Source organism: Nicotiana tabacum, chromosome 3 (genome assembly GCF_000715075.1).
Source record: "Nicotiana tabacum cultivar K326 chromosome 3, ASM71507v2, whole genome shotgun sequence".
In the NCBI taxonomy this organism is placed as follows: Eukaryota; Viridiplantae; Streptophyta; class Magnoliopsida; order Solanales; family Solanaceae; genus Nicotiana; species Nicotiana tabacum.
The window spans coordinates 189,973,401-189,991,095 of record NC_134082.1 but is presented as its reverse complement, the minus strand read 5'-3'; the positions used below and the strand labels follow the sequence as shown (position 1 = coordinate 189,991,095).

The window sequence follows — 17,695 nt, the reverse complement described above, 5'->3', positions numbered from 1 at the left end:
TTTTCTTGCTTTTACTGGCTTTTACTGCTTCTTTGTAGTCTGTGGCTGTTCCTTTACATGGTTTCTTATTACTCAGTCTGCATTTATTGTTATTACTCACTTAGTTGGAGTACTCACTTTACTCTCTGCACCCCATGTGTAGATTCAGGTGCATCAAGTCCTGCTTGAGAGGGTTGAGAGCTCTCTAACAGATTCCGGAGATACACTAGGTAGCTGCCCGATGATTCGCAGCCCAGTGCTTCTCCCTCTATATTTTTTCCTACTGTTTTAGTTTTATAATAGTGGAATAGACTCTTCAAACTTGTAGTATTATTATAGATGCTCATGACTGGCGATACCTCGATGTCGGGCTGTGTTGGGCTTATACTAACTTGTATTATCTTAAATGCTTAAAATGAATTAGAAGTGTGTCGGCTGGTCTTGTCTTCACGAGAGGCGCCATCACGACCGGGTCCGAGTTTAGGGTCGTGACAAGTTAGTATTAGAGCCTAGGTTATATCGATCTCACGAGTCATGAGCAGGTTTAGTAGAGTCTCACAGATCGGTGCAGAGACATCTGTATTTATCCTCGAGAGGCTGCAGAAACTTTAGGAAAAATTTCATATTCTTGAAATTCTTGTCGTGCGAATCTGTTGATCCGAGTACTAAACTTCTGTTATTCTATTCTCTTATAGATGGTGAGGACACGCGCTACCGGTCAAGATAGATGACCACCAGTACCACCAACTGTGGCCATTAGAGGCCGCAGATGCAGTTGTGGTTGCGGTAAGGGCAGAGGTGTGGCCCGCACAGTAGCTAGGGCACCACCTGCAGATCCACCAGCCGCCCTAGTTCGGATCAGGTCCTAGTTGTGGATGCTCCAGCAACACCAGCTCAGGCACCGGTTATTCCCATTGTGATTCCGGGTCTTTAGGAGGCCTTGGCTCAAATTCTATCGATATGCACTAGCCTAGATCATGCTATCTCAATTACTACAGTCGCAGCTACTTCTCAGGCCGGGGGAGGCACTCAAACTCCCACCGCTCACAGACATGAGCAGGTCGTGCAGGGACTTCAGACACCGGGGAAATATCCAACCTAGCTGGTTGCAGCTGCTCAGGACTATGTAGTTCCTGCCAAGCCAGAGGACGAGCAACATAGGTTGGAGAGGTTTGGTAGACTTCAGCCTCCTACCTTCAGTTGTGTAGAGAGTGAGGATGCCCAGGTTTTCTTAGATAAGTGCCAGAGGATGCTTCGTACAACGGGTATTCTGGAGACCAATGGGGTCGCTTTCACTACTTATCAGTTTTTGGAGCTGCCTTCACTTGGTGGGAGGCTTTTGAGAGGCGTAGGCCTGTTGGTGTAGCACCCCTTACCTGGCAGCAGTTCTCCGTTCTCTTTCTGGAGAAGTATGTGCTGCAGTCCCCCAGAGATGAGCTGTGTAGGGAGTTTGAGTGGTTGCGTCAGGGAGAGATGACTATGACACAGTATGAGATGAGGTTCTCCATGTTAGCTCGTCATGATATTTGGTTGGTTTCGATAGATAGAGAGAGGATTAGGAGGTTTGTTGATGGCCTCACTTATTAGCTTCATATTCTCATGACCAGAGAGAGGGTGACTTGTGCTACTTTCGAGGAGGTTGTAGACATTGCTCGAGATATTGAGTCAGTTCGTCGCTAGGAGCGAGAGGAGAGGGAGGCCAAGAGGCCTCGAGGATCTAGTAGTTATGGTGGTGCTCCTTCGAGAGGTCAATTTCAGCAGGGTAGAGGCTATCCATTCAGGCCTGCTCAACCAGCTTGCCTAGGCTATCGTGGGGCATTATCGGGTCATGGTTCTCACATTTCTCATCAGGGCCAGTCATCACTTAGTGCCCGTATAGCTCATAGTTCATTTGTGCTCCATCATTTCAGGGCTCTTGTATGCCGGGTGCATCTGCTAGTGATTCCGGTGCTAGGGGTTCCCTTCAGTCCCCATCTCCAGCACTGGGGAGTTGCTATGAGTGTGGAGATATGGGTCATATGTGGAGGTAGTGTCCTCGTCGTCTTGCGGATTTATCTCAATAGAGGAGTTAGCCATCGGCTTCAGCACTAGTTACTTCACCACCACCCACCCAGCCAACTAGGGGTCGCCCTAGAGGGAAAGGTCGATCAGGTGACGGTCAGGCTCGTTTCTATGCACTTCCAGCTAGACCCGATGCTATTGCTTCCGATGTTGTCATTACAGGTATTGTCTCAGTCTGCCACAGAGATGCTTCTGTATTATTTGATCCCGGTTCCACCTTTTCTTTTATGTCATTGTACTTTGCTCATTATTTGGATATGCCCCATGAGTGTCTTGTTTCACATGTTTATGTATCTACTCCGGTGGATGATACTATTGTTGTAGACCGTGTGTACCGGTTGTGTGTGGTGACTATGGGGGTTTGGAGAACCGAGTGGATCTTTTATTATTATATATGGTAGATTTTGAAGTCATTTTTGGCATGGATTGGCTATCTCTATGTCATACTATTCTAGACTATCATGCTAAGACAATGACATTGGCTATACCGGATGTGCCACAGATTGAGTAGAGGTTTGACTGATTATATTCCCAGTAGGGTAATTTCATTCTTAAAGGCCCATCGTATGGTTGGGAAGGGTTGTCTTTCGTATCTATCCTTTGTGAGGGATGTTGGTGCAGAGACTCCTAGTATTGATTCTGTTCCAGTTGTGAGGGATTTTCCTGATGTTTTTCTTGCAGACCTGCCGGGCATGCCACCGAACAGGGATATTGACTTTGGTATTGACCTGGTACCGGGAACTCAGCCCATTTCTATTCCGCTGTATTGTATGGAACCAACGGAGTTGAAGGAGTTAAATGAGCAATATCAGGAACTCCTTGATAAGGGGTTCATTTGGCCTAGTGTGTCACCTTGGGGTGCGCCGGTTCTATTTATGAATAAGAAGGATGGCACTATGAGGATGTGCATTGATTATAGGCAATTGAACAAAGTAACAGTTAAGAACAAGTATCCTTTGCCTCACATTGATGATTTGTTCGACCAGCTTCAAGGAGCGAGAGTGTTCTCCAAGATTGATCTCCGTTCAGGTTATCACCAGTTGAAGATCAGGGACTCGGATATTCTTAAGACAGTTTTTAGGACCCGATATGATTATTATGAGTTCTTGGTGATGTCTTTTGGGTTGACCAATGCCCCAACAACGTTCATGCATTTGATGAATAGCGTTTTCTTGCCTTATCTCGACTCGTTCGTCATTAACTTCATTGATGATATTCTAGTATACTCGCGTAGTCAGGTGGAGAACGCGGAGCATTTGAGAGTTGTGTTGTAGAGATTAAGGGAGGAGAAACTTTATGCAACATTCTCCAAGTGTGAGTTTTAGCTTAGCTCAGTGACTTTGTTGGGGCACGTGGTGTCCAGTGAGGGTATTCAAGTTGATCCGAAGAAGATAGAGGCGGTTCAGAGTTGGCCCAGACTGTCCTCAGCCACATAAATTTGCAGTTTTCTTGGTTTGGCAGGTTATTATTACCGATTTGTTTAGGGATTCTCATCTATCGCATTACCCTTGACCAAGTTGACTCAGAAGGGTGCTTCATTTGTATGGTCGGATGAGTGTGAGGAGAGCTTTCAGAAGCTCAAGACAGCCTTGACCACGACTCCAGTGTTAGTTTTGCCATCAGCTTCAGGTTCATATACCATGTATTGTGATGCTTCGAGAGTTGATATTGGGTGTGTATTGATGTAGGAGCGTAGAGTTATTGCTTATGCTTCTCGTCAGTTGAAGCCCCATGAGAAGAACTACCCCGTTCATGATTTGGAGTTGGCTGCCATTTTTCACGCGTTGAAGATTTGGAGGCATTACTTGTATGGTATGTCTTGTGAGGTGTTTACAGATCAATGTAGCCTCCAACACTTGTTCAAACAGAAGGATCTCAATTTGAGGCAGCGGAGATGGTTAGAGTTGCTAAAGGATTATGATTTCACTATACTGTACCATTCGGGGAAGGCCAATGTGGTGGATGTTGCTTTGAGCCGAAAGGCTGTGAGTATGGGGAGTTTGGCATATATTCTAGTTGGGGAGAGACCTCATGCAGTTGATGTTCATGCCTTGTCCAATCAATTCGTGAGGTTAGATATTTCAGATCCCAATCATGTATTGGCTTGTGTGATTTCTCAGTCTTCCTTATATGATCGCATCAGAGAGCGCCAATATGATGATCCTCATTTTCTTGTCCTTAAGGACAAAGTTCAGCACGATGAAGCCATAGATGTAACTATGGGTGATGATGGGGTGTTGAGGATGCAAGGCCGGATTTGTGTGCCTAATGTGGATGGGTTTCGGGAGTTGATTTTAGAGTAGGCCCATAGCTTGCGGTTTTCCATTCATCCGGGTTTTGCAAAGATGTATTAGGATTTGAGAGAAAGACATTGTGGGATTTGTAGCTCGGTATCTCAATTGTCAGCATGTGAAATACGAGCATCAGAGACCGGGTGGCTTGCTTCAGTGAATGGATATTCTAGAGTGGAAATGGGAGCGGATCACCATGGACTTTGTAGTTGGGCTCCCATGGAATTTGAGGAAGTTTGATGCTATTTGGGTGATTATGGATCGCTGACCAAGTCTGCGCACTTCATTCCTGTGTGTACTACCTATTCTTTAGAGCGGTTGGCAGAGATCTATATCCGGGAGATTGTTCGTTTGCATGGTGTCCCAGTTTCCATCATTTCAGATTGGGGTATGTAGTTTACTTTGCAATTTTGGAGGTCTGTGCAGCGAGAGTTGGTTACTCAGGTTTAGTTGAGCACAACTTTTCACCCTCAGATGAACGGGCAGTACAAGCGCACTATTCAGATATTGGAGGACATATTGCGTGCTTGTGTCATTGATTTCGGAGGGTCATGGGATCCGTTTCTACCGCTTGCAGAGTTTTCTTATAACAATAGCTACCAGTCGATTATTCAGATGGCTCCATATAAGGCTTTGTATGGGAGGCGGTGTAGATATCCAGTTGGTTGGTTTGAGCCGGGTGAGTCTAGGCTATTGGGGATAGACTTGGAGCAGGATGTTTTAGAAAAGGTGAAGGTAATTCAGGAGAGGTTTCGTACAGCGCAGTCGAGGCAAAAGAGTTATGCTGATAGGAAGGTTCAGGATGTGTCCTACATGGTTGGTGAGAAGGTTCTGTTGAAGGTTTCATCCATGAAAGGAGTTATGGGTTTGGGAAGAAGGGTAAATTGAGTCCTCGGTTCATTGGGCCTTTTGAGGTCTTCAGAGGATTGGGGAGGTGGCTTATGAGCTTGCTTTGCCACCCAACTTGTCGAGTGTGAATCCAATATTTCATGTTTCTATACTCTGGAAGTATATTGGGGATCCGTCTCATGTTCTATAATTCAACACGGTTCACTTGGATGGTGATTTGACTTATGATGTAGAGCCAACAACTATTTTGGAGTGTCAGGTTCGAAAGTTGAGATCAAAGGATATAGCTTCAGTGAAAGTACAGTGGAGAGGTCGGCCCGTGGAGGAGGCTACGTGGGAGACCTAGTGGGAGATGCAGAGCAGATATCCTCACCCGTTTGAGGCTTTAGGAATGTTTCTTAACTCGTTCGAGGACGAACGTGTGTTTAAGAGGGGAGGATGTGACGACCCGGCCAGTCATCTCATGAGTTACCGCTCTATTTCCCCCTATTTCTTCTTCTTATTACTTTGTCTATCGGTTCTATATGTGATCGGGGTGGTTGGCTCGGGTTCAAAAAGGATTTGATAAGGTTTGAGAGACTTAGTCTCTTTTGAGGAAGCTTAAGTTGGAAAAGTCAACCGGATGTTGACTTATGTGTCAAAAGGCTCGAATGTGAATTCTCATGGTTCGGATAGCATTGGGAAGTGATTTGGGACTTAGGAGCGTTATCGGAATGTGTTTCGGATGTCCGGAGTAGGTTTAGGCTTGAATTGGCGAAATTGGATTTTTTGCGTTTTCTGATTGATAGGTGAGATTTTGAGATAGGGGTCAGAATGGAATTTCGGGAGTTTTAGTAGTTCCGTTGTGTCATTTGGGATGTGTGTGCAAAATTTCAGGTCTTTCGGGCGTGGTTTGGTTGGTTTTTTTTATCAAAAGCGTAATTTAGAAGATTTTTGAATTCTTAGGCTTGAATCTGATGCGAATTTGGTGTTTTAGTGTTGTTTTGAGCATTTCGAAGATCGGAACAAGTTTTAATGATGTTATGGGATATTTTGGCATGTTTGGTTGAGGTCTCGGGGGCCTCGGGTGAGTTTCGGGTGGTCAATCGGATCATTTATAGATGTTGATAGTTGCAGAAAAATTGATATTCAGTGTTGCAGAGAAATGGCCTTCGCGTTCGCGAGTAGGCCCTCGTGTTCGCGAAGGGTTAGTTGAGGAGGCGGAGGATTTAGCCTTCGCATTCGCGAAGGGCTGGAATTATGTGCATCGTGTTCACGAGGTGGAGCCACATTCGCATAGAGGGAGTTGAGCAGCTGAGGTTAAGGTTGGTTTGTGCTTCGCGTTCACAGAAGAGGAGTCGCGATCGCGATGAGTTAGAGAGCTATTCCTTCGCATTCGCGAGATGGGCATCGCGATCATGAAGAGGGAATTTTGGTCAAAGTTATATTGTGCTTCACGAACGCGAGGCGTTGACCACGTTCGCGAGAAGGAATTGAGGCCTGGGTAGAATGTTTAAGTAGTCATCTTGTCCGCGATTTTGGGGTTAACTTCCACCATTTTTGAGCGATTCTTAAGCTTTTTGAAGAGGATTGAAGAGGGATTCAAGGGGAAACACTTGGAGGTAAGATTCATGGACTTAATACTCGATTCTAATGTGAATTCTACCTAATTAATAATGGAAATTAAGCCTAATATTAAAGAACTAGGGCTTGAAATTGGAGACTTAGAATTTGGGATTTGATAAGTAGTTTGTGGTTGGATTTTAATGCTTTTGGTATGAATGAACTCGGGGAGTGATAAGGAGTCCATTGATGTAATATTTATCGGAATCCGAGGCGTGGGCCCGGGGGTCGGTTTTGGCCAATTTCGGGATTTATGTTATAATTTGATTTCTTTCAAGTGGGCTTTGTTCCCTTAGCATATTTTGATGGTTTTGCATTGATTTTGGTTAGATTTGGGGCATCCGGAGGCCAATTCGAGGGGCAAAGGCATCGCGAGCTAGAGATTTGGACCGGGTAGAGGTGAGTAATGATTGTAAATGTTGTCCTAAGGGTATGAAACCGCGGATTGCACATCGTTGTGCTATATTGAGGTGAATCACACGCTAGATGACGAGCGTGAGGTCGTGCACTATTGGGGATTGTGACTTAGTCCATCCCGAATGATTATTTTACCGCGTATTTGACTGAAAATTATTTGCTATAGTTGGGCCTCGTGCCATAGTTGGGCTGAATGCCATAGTTGGGCCTCGTGCCAATTATTTAAACCCTTAGGAAATTTTTACTGATATTTCCTTACTGTTTTGACTTTATACTTGTACTCAGTCATGCTATAATCTACTGTTTTCATAACTCAGCCATGTTTACTTGTTTTAGTACATTAAATGATAATTTGGGTTGAGCATCATATTTTACTATTGCCCGAGTGGCTTATGAGATTCTAACTAAGTAAGGTTGAGGGCCTGTGTTGTGAGGATCCACTGATTCATGATTTTGAGGCCAAGGGCCTGAGATTATACGCCACGAGGTGGCTTGTTTATATGAGGCCGAGAGCCTAGTGATTATGCCACGAGATGACTTGATATTGCGCTTGGGCCGTAAGAGGCCCCTCCAGGAGTATGCACACCCCTAGTGAGCGCGGGTACCCATTGTGATATGAGATATAGCCCGAGAGGCTGATATTATTCCATCTGTTGCCTGAGGGGCTGATTCTATGGTATTGTGCCCGAGGGCGGTTCTTTATGTGTTTATCTCCTAATTGTTTGTCATTTACTTGCTTAATTGTTAAAAGACATTCCAAAGAAGTTTTAACTGAACTAAAGTGACTTTACCTATTTTTCACTGTTTTATTGCTTTTATTGGCTTTTATTGCTTCTTTATTGTCTGTGGTTGTGCCTTTACGTGGTTTCTTATTTCTCAGTCTGCATTTATTGTTATTGCTCACTGAGTTAGATTACTCACTTTACTCCCTGCACCTTGTGTACTAATTTAGGCGCATCAGGATCTGCTTGTGAGGGTTGAGAGCTATCCATCATTTTCCGGAGATACACTAGGTAGCTGCCCGACGATTCGCAAACCCAGTGCTTCTCCCTCTATCTTATTTCCTTCTGTTTTAGTTTTGTAATAGTGGAGTAGGCTCTTTAGACTTGTAATATTATTATAGATGCTCATGACTGGTGGCACCCTGATGTCGGGCTGTGTTGGGCTTATTTTTTCGCAATTGAACTGCTTCACCTTATCTTTTTGGGATATTTATTTTGTTTAAGACTTAATTGTATTATCTTATCTTCTTAAAATGAATTGGAAGTGTGTCGATTGGCCTTGTCTTCACGAGAGGCGCCATCTCGACCGTGTCTGGGTTTAGAGTCGTGACACATTACCACTACATATTGTCCAATACAAAGAAAAAATAAAAGTAATATTAAATGAAATGCATAAAGTTGAAATTAAGAAAAAAATACCCCCACGATAATATATTTTTATATTATATTTGAACTATTTTTCTACTCATATAATATTTTTTTAATTAATTTTTCGTGTAATGCTAATAAATACCAAGTATTAAACGACAACTAAGAAAATATTTAAGAATATAAATGTGTGAGAAAAAGAAAAAAATTGTTGGTAAGAGTCAATACCACTAATGATTCTACAAACACAAAAGATCTAAAAGTGAAATGTCATATCAATCTTTTTCTCTTTGAAAATAAAATTTATGGTGGATAGAAGTATAATTAAGATTAAATATTCAAAAGAAGAGATAAACTAATAGTAAGATCTGAATCAACATACAATATTTATTTTATGTTAAAACCAAATAATTAAATCTTTAAATTAATTATTTAGCAAGAGAATCCAATTCAATTATATTTTAAATTCATCATATGAGTAAAATTCTTATTCAAGTTTAAAAAATCTTAGGGTACATAAATTTATTCCATAGAAGTGTGTTAGAACACAAAGTAAAAATGTTAGTAAATTATTAAGAATCAAAATGCTATACAAGTGTCCGAGGAAGTACAATCAAAGCTAAATCCTAAACAGGAACAAGTTTTCAGGACTATATTATAAAGAGTCGACTATGGTATAATAGGATTATTCTTTGTAGATGCCTCTGGCGGAATCAAAATAATATTTCTATGTCATACATTACTTGCAAATATCATATCAAAAGGCATGACACTGTTAGCAATAATAGCAAATGGTATACCAACAACGATTTTATTGTGAAACCACCCACTTTAGATTTGATATACCTCTTCAAACAACTTAAATAATCATCGCAAATATATCAAAGTAGAGCAACAGTGCTAAATTTATAAGAAAAGTAAAATTGATAATATGGGATGAAGCACTTATGGCTAAGTGTCAAATGATCGAAATAATTGACCAGAGTTCTAGAGATATATTAGATATTAATGAATTGTTTGGTGAAAAATTAATAGTTTGGGAGGTGGTTTCTGTCAATTACTACCAGTAGTTCCAAAATCAACATAAGCAGGGACTGTAAAAGCTAGCTCGCCAAAGTTATACTTCTGGCCTCAAACGAAAAGGATTCAACTGACACGAAATATAAAGTAAGAACAAATTCAGTATTCAGTGTCTTCTTGCTTCGTATTGGAAACGAAGAAGAACATCCAATAAAGATGATTTGGTTCTCCTAAACACTTGATTATCAATCCCAATGGTAATAATAATGCATTTAATAAGAGAAATATTTCTATCATTAGATTAAAACGCAATTTATGCAAATCGCATGATAGAATTAAAAAGATATCTTAGCTAGCAGAAATGAATATGCTGATCAACTCAATAAAAGGTTGATTGCAAAATTTTATAGCAAAAGCAAAATATTTTTCAGTTTTTGACTCAGCAGAAAATGATACCAATAATTACTATCAAGAAGAATACTTAAATACTTTAATACCAAATGGTCTTCTACCATACATGTTCGTTGTCAAGTTTCTTATTTCTTACGTATGTTGGTGTTGCTGTATATATAACAGACTATGTTAAAATTGATCTTCCATTGTATATAGGTAATTTTAAAATAAAATATGTCTGTCATACTACTGAAAAACATACATACGTCGAGTAACTTATGTAATAGCACACAAATGGTATATAGAAGTTTTGGCAATAACATCATACATACAAAAATTATGATACTGATTAATATGCTTCTAAGTATATTCTTATCTCCGAATTCAACTTTTGTCTTCCAAAACTAAGGAATATCCTTTTAAATTTGTGTGAAAATAATTTTTAGTATGTTTATGTTTTGCAAATATAATAAATAAGGCAGAAGGACAAACATCCTAAATATTGGACTATATTTATCATAATATATTTTCTGTACGACAACTGTATGTTGCACTTTTAAGATGGATATCAAGATTGACAACAAGATTTCTGGTTAAAGTAGAGCAACCAACGCATTAGGAGGAAACATACGCAAAAAGTATAGTCCGAAAAGAAGTGTTCGTTAAGATATCATCACATTAAATACTTTAATATTATAAAATATAATTATCTAACTAACATGCATTGATCATTTGTGTAAATTTTGATGATGTCCTTTTATTTTAAATTCATGTATTATGCTTACATAATAATATTTTTCAGCATTTAGATGATTGTTGTGTTATTAGACACAATAATTGTCTCATTAATTAAATCTGATTGTTCTTTCATATAAATAAATATTTAAATCATCACATGCTATTATTAAATAGATACTAGTTAACTTTTAAACGTCGAACGATTAACTAAAACGGACGCAAATATTTCGTTTTCCTTAGTTGATAGTCGTAGCTTTACCAGACAGTTTCTTTTTTATGGAGCCAATTCCGAACGCTGCTATCTATCCTCTACCTTTCATAGTAAAAACGTCCCTTTTCATGTATTCAAATTCAACTCTTCAGTGTTCCAATGATCCACTGAAAATCTATCAACCACATTTTCAAAATTGCAGCACATGCGACTGGTAACTTAAGAAGAAAAGGCTGGTAACTTTTTCCCTTCTTAAAAATATATCACAAAATAGTGTATTTCTTCTGAAATTTATGATCTAAAATTTCAGCATCTGTCAAGAAATCAGTCAATGGAGCAGCAGTTAAGCTTCTACCATTATCTGAAGCTGTGCTTCATTGGAAATGAAACTGTGGATCGTCCACCATGAGAGCCCAGAGAGAGAGAAGAGAGAGAACGAGAGAAGGTTCCAAAATTTGTGTAATTTCTGACTAATTGAATTAGAAAGAGTGAGTGGAGACTCCACTATATACAAAGCTAAGACTAAGTACTAAGCTACGACAATTAACTACAGTTGTCATAATAATCAACTAACTAAGGGACTAATCAACTAACTAAGAGAATAATTATAGTTCTTAACACCCCCTCAAGTTGGAGGTGTAGCAAACACTGACAACTTGTCCAATGCATCGTTGTGCTTGATCCCTGTCAAAGCCTTAGTCAAAACAACTGCAAGTTGGTCATCAGTTCTGATATGTTGAAGAGAGATCAGACCTGCTTGGAGTTGTTCACGTACAAAGTGACAGTCGACCTCTATATGCTTGGTTCTTTCGTGAAATACTGGATTCCTGGCAATGTGTAATGCAAACTGACTATCACAGTAAACTGAAATAGGTAGAGAAAAGGGGACAGTTAGTTCTTCAAATAACCTGCGTAGCCACACTAATTCACCTACAACTTTTCTCAATGCTCGATATTCTGCTTCTGTAGAAGACAGTGAGATGGCCTCTTGTTTCTTGGACTTCCAGCTGATGGGGCTGTTGCCTAGCAACACCAAATAACCACTGATGGACCTCCTAGAATCTGGACAAGCAGCCTAGTCAGAGTCACAATAAGCTCTGACTGTGTGATCTCCATCCTTTGACATAAAGATTCCCAGGGTAGGATCATTCTTTAGGTACCTTAGCAAATGAAATGCTACTATCAAATGGGGCTCCCTGGGTTTCTGCATAAACTGACTTAAGTGCTGAACACTATATGCTATATCTAACCTAGTGTTGGTCAAGAAATTCAGCTTCCCTACTAACTTCCTATAATAAGTAGGATCCTGCAATATTGCTCCTTCCTTGGCCTTTAGTTTCACATTTGGATCCAATGGTGAAGAGCAGGTCTTGTGTTCTAGGCAATCATACTCCTTTAGCAGGTTCAATGCAAACTTCCGTTGTGATATAATGATCACATCTTCCTTATACATAACCTCTAGTCCCAGGAAATAGTGAAGCTGTCCCAGATCCTTGATCTTGAATTGCTCATGTAGGAACCTCTTAAGTTGAGCAATTTCTTGTTCATCAGTCCCAGTTAACAACACATCATCCACATACACAACAATATACACTGACTCACTTCCATTTCTCTTGTAAAAGAGTGAGTAGTCATACATGGAGTGTGTGTATCCTCTTGAATAAAGTGCCTCAGTCAACTTTGCATACCATTGTCTGCTTGCCTGCTTTAACCCATAAAGAGATTTATTCAGTTTGCATACCAGGCCTGGCTTCTCTAACACTAGCCCAGGTGGCACCTGCATATATACCTCCTCATTGAGATCTCCATGCAAGAAGGCATTGTTTACATCTAGCTGTGAGATGAGCCAACCTTTCTTGACTGCTGTAGCTATTAAAGCTCTGATTGTTGTCATCTTTACAACTGGTGAAAAAGTTTCTGTATAATCTATTCCTGCCTGTTGAGTGTACCCTTTAACAACTAATCTGGCCTTGAATCTCTCAATGCTACCATCTGCTTTGTGTTTCACTTTGTACACCCATCTACATCCAATTGCTTGCTTCCCAGGTGGCAGCATTACTAAGTCCCATGTATGATTTGAATGTAATGCATCAAATTCCTGTGTCATAGCAGCTTACCATGCAGGATCAATAGCTGCCTCCTTATATGATGATGGTTCCCTGTCATGACAAATATTTCTCACAAGAGCCTGACTATCAGGAGTTAGTAGATCAGAGGCAATGTGTTGGTTTACAGAAAATAAAGCATTTAGGGAAGTGGAATTATTCTTGAATTTAGGTAAGGAGTGAACATAGTCCTGTAGATATGTAGGGAGTTTACGAGTTCTGTGTGACTGCCTAGTTGGATGGATTTGTTCTGTATCTGTTTGTTCAATGTTGTGTTCTGATGATGTGTTCTGTGGTAAGAGGCTAGATATTCCATGAGATAAGGGACTGGCTGCATGTATAGGTGACATAGAGATAGGTGTGTTATCCACATTTCCTTGGTCACTCAAGTTTTCAGTGGTCTGCATGTTTCCTGTGTTTGTAGGAAGATGTTCATCAAGAGAATCAATGAAAGGAACAGGGTAAAAGACAAGTGAATTGGAAGACTTGTTTATGCTACAGTTAAAGGGAAAGATAGATTCATTAAACACCACATCTCTGGAAATGTAAATCTTTCTAGTGGCCAGGTTCAGAACTTTGTACCCCTTTGTGTTGAAAGGATACCCAACAAAGACATGAGGGGCAGTCCTGGGATTGAACTTGTCCCTATGTGGTATTGGTATAGTGGGATAGCACAAGCATCCAAAGCTCTTGAGATGAGAGTATTTTGGTTTCCTCTTATACAACAACTCATATGGGGTTTTATTGTTTATGGAATTGGATGGCAATCTGTTTATTATATATGTAGCACAGAGGACACATTCACCCCAATATCTTAGAGGTAATTTGGATTGGAAAAGGAGGGCTCTAGCTGTTTCAAGAAGGTATTTATGTTTTCTTTCTACCACACCATTTTGTTGTGGTGTATATGGGCAAGTTCTTTGATGAATGATTCCTTTGGACTGAAACAATTTGGTTGCTTCTCCACTGGTAAACTCTAGTCCATTGTCTGATCTTATGGACTTGATTTTGATACCAAACTGGTTTTCCACCAAGGACATGAAGTTTTTAAGAATATCAATAACATTACACTTGCTGGACAAAAGATGTGTCCATGTAGATCTGCTATAGTCATCCACTTTGGTGATAAAGTACTTGTGTTTATCATGTGTAGGGATATGATATGGACCCCACAGGTCAACATGCAAAAGCTCAAATATTTTGTTAGATACACTGGTTTTCTGAGGAAAAGGTAATCTTTCTTGTCTAGCCATTGGGCAAATGGTACAGGTAAAGGGTTGTTTAGGAGAGAAATTAGCAGGAATGGAAGTAATCCTTTTCATCTTCACAAAGGGAACATGTCCAAGCCTGTTATGCCACAACACATTTACATTATTTTCAGACCAAGATTGAGAGAAGAAACCGGGCAATTCAGAAGATACATCCTCAAAATGAACATGTTTACTAGCACTTGCACATGAATTATTTACAATGAGAGAGGGAAGAGAGACACACTTATTGGTGTGGACTGGTACATTTATAGTAGAATGAGTTGGACAGTGTGTGTCACAAGTGCAACAACTAGAAATGATAGGAAGTCTAGAATTGTCCTTTTCTGCAAGACTTGCATTGTTTTTCTTTAAGCAACTTGGGCATAGGATGTATAGCCCATCATTCACCTTACCAATTACCAGAGGCCTCTTCATTGAAGGGGCCTGCAACACACAACAGAGATTGAAGAAGGCAACAATACAACTTAAATGAGAAGCTAAAGAGTGAATAGAGATTAGATTGTATCTGAAAGTTGGAACATACATCACTTTATCTAGAGTGATCTTAGAATTGAGAATTACACTGCCTATTTCTGTCACCTTTACTTTATAGCCATTTGGAAGTATGACCAGTAAAGGATAAGGTAGGTTGATTATATTGGTTAATAGGGATCTGTTGAAGGTCATATTATTTGATGCCTTTGAATCTATAATCCATGAGTCAGCTTTGTTCTTGAAACATTCACATGAAAGTTTGCCAAAATCAATTGAGGAGGTACAAGCTACCATACCTGCAAAGTTTGTTGTTCCTGAAGTAGCATTGGTACCACCTCCATGATCTCCTATCCCAGATGACTGAAATTGTTGTAGCAGGGTCACCAACTGGTTGTACTCTTCCTTGGTAAGGCTCACATTCTGAGGATTGTCATGACAAACATATCTATTCTGACTATCATTCTCTGCAGGTTGAGATTCAGTGGCTACCACATGTGCATTGGCTAGGGTCCTGTTGCCTCTGTTGAATCTGTTGGCACTATTGTTGTTGGAACCTTGCCTTGTGTTTTGACTGAAACTGTTTTGTCCTGTGTTTGGATTCTGATTGTGACCAAAATCCTGTCCAAAATTCTATGGATATCCATGAAGCTTGTAGCATTTCTCTTTAGTGTGTCCTGGCCTCTTACAGTAGTCACAAAAAGGTCTGTTTCTGTTGTTATGATTGTTGTTGGGAGAGTAATTTGTCCTGAATGTGTTAGGTCTGGTTGTGTTGGCATTCAAAGCTGATGATTCCAGTACCAGATGGCCAGTGGGCTTGATTTCCCTCTGCCTTTCTTCTTGGATTAACAAAGAAAAGGATTGAGCAATTGAGGGAAGAGGATTCATCATCAATATGCTCTCTCGAACAACAATATATGTCTCATTTAATCCCATAAGGAATTGTATGAGCCTCCTATCCTGCTCTGCTTTATGCATACTTTCCTTAGCCCCACACGAACAGTTGCAGGTACAATGAGATTTAGTAATCAAAGTATTGAGCTCCTCCCATAGTTTCTTCATTTTCGTATAGTAACTGGTAATATCAAGTGATCCTTGAGACAGATCATTGATCTCCTTCTGAATTTGATACAACTTTGTTCAATTTGTTTGATCATATCGATCCTCAAGTTCTCTCCACAATTCAAATGCATTAGCTACGTATTCAACACTATCTGCAATCTCTTTAGTCAAAGAGTTTAAGATCCATGATGTGACCATGTCATCACACCTCTCCCATAAGCAAAAGTTTGGAGAATCTAGATCTGGTCTTTTACAGTCTCCGTTAATAAATCCCAATTTATTCTTCACAGACAATGCTCACATCACACTTCTTCTCCATGATCGATAACCAAAGCCATCAAAAGGAGTAGGGACTAGGGCTGCCCCAGGATTGTCAGATGGATGCATGTATAGAGGATTACTAATGTCAATGCCCGATTGACTCAGAGGCTCATTCACAGTTGGTACTGTTGGATTATCGTTCTCATCGGACCTCATACTTGTGAATTACAGAGAAATCTAAGAAACTTTGATATCTAAAAATATAAGATGAATGAAATTTAACAATGATTCTCAGAGAATTGTGAATCAGAAGTAAAACAAAACCTGTTCTCAAGCTATATCTCGAAATTCATGGAGAAATGAATCTGTATATGTGCGATTAGGTTTGAACGATCATCAACAAAGGGAGAACCAACAGATCTCGTGAATTGAATCTAAAATCGAAGCTCCCGCTCTGATACCATGTCAAGAAATCAGTCAATGGAGCAGCAGTTAAGCTTCTACCATTATCTGAAGCTGTGCTTCAATGGAAATGAAGCTGTGGATCGTCCACCATGAGAGCCCAGAGAGAGAGAGAGAAGAGAGAGAACGAGAGAAGGTTCTAGAATTTGTGTAATTTCTGACTAATTAAATTAGAAAGAGTGAGTGGAGACTCCACTATATACAAAGCTAAGACTAAGCTCTAAGCTAAGACAATTAACTAACAACTGCTAAGCTAACTGTACAGCTGTCATAATAATAAACTAACTAAGAGAATAATTATAGTTCTTAACAGCATCAAAGTTAGTATTCTTCAATTCTTTTCTCTCTATGCTTCTTTTTAATAGGCAAAACCATTTTGGACCGTCTTTTCAGTACATGCCGTCGCCAAATTTGAAGCCTTCAGTTATTTGGCTTCAATTTCTTGCAGATTTGATCACAAAATGGAAAAGAAGCAATTTTTCCCAATAATTGGAGCAAAAGATCAACATTTGTTATCATTAGTTGGTAACTTCATCCTTCTCCCCCTTTCTTCTACGCTAAAACTTTTTCAGATCTACTTCTATTTACTTAACTTGAACTATTGGAACTAAGACACTAACACAAACTTATGAAGTTGGTAAGGTTTCTAAACCAATACTAGCTATCTTAGATTAATTGCTAATTGTTTCTACTTTCTTACCATTTAATTAATATTAGTCAATTTTCTTTTTGTGTTTTCTTAATTTTTCCTTTAGATTTCGTTTTTCTTCTGTAATCACCCACATAGATTATTTAGTCTTGCTGTTTCTTCAATGTACTTTTTCCTATTTTGTGCCTTTTGTTGGTGTACTGGAATTTACTCTAGGTTGGTCTACCAGATTAACTACAAATAGAGGCGGATTGTGACGACCCGGCCAGTTGTCTCATGAGTTACCGCTCTGTTTTCCCCATTTATGCTTTTTTATGCTTTGTTTATCTGTGTTTGTGGTATGGGGTTGGTCGGATCAAATCCAGAATAATTTTAGTAAGGTTTGAGATACTTAGTCTCTTTTAAGAAAGCTTAAGTTGGAAAAGTCAACCGAACGTTGACTTATGTATTAGAGGGCTCAGATGTGAGTTCCAATGGTTCGGT

At 39.8% G+C, this 17,695-nt stretch overlaps 1 protein-coding gene across 1 annotated transcript; it reads right to left on the bottom strand.

Annotated features, from left to right (window-relative positions):
- Positions 1-13,044: 13,044 nt before the first annotated feature.
- Positions 13,045-16,317, bottom strand: LOC142178474 (uncharacterized). The gene is made up of 4 exons (XM_075248065.1): positions 16,142-16,317; positions 15,979-16,048; positions 15,580-15,897; positions 13,045-15,399 (listed from the first exon to the last, which is right to left on the bottom strand). The coding sequence occupies exons 1-4, from the start codon at positions 16,315-16,317 to the stop codon at positions 13,045-13,047; spliced, it is 2,919 nt and encodes a 972-aa protein (XP_075104166.1).
- Between the last annotated feature and the right edge of the window lie 1,378 nt (positions 16,318-17,695).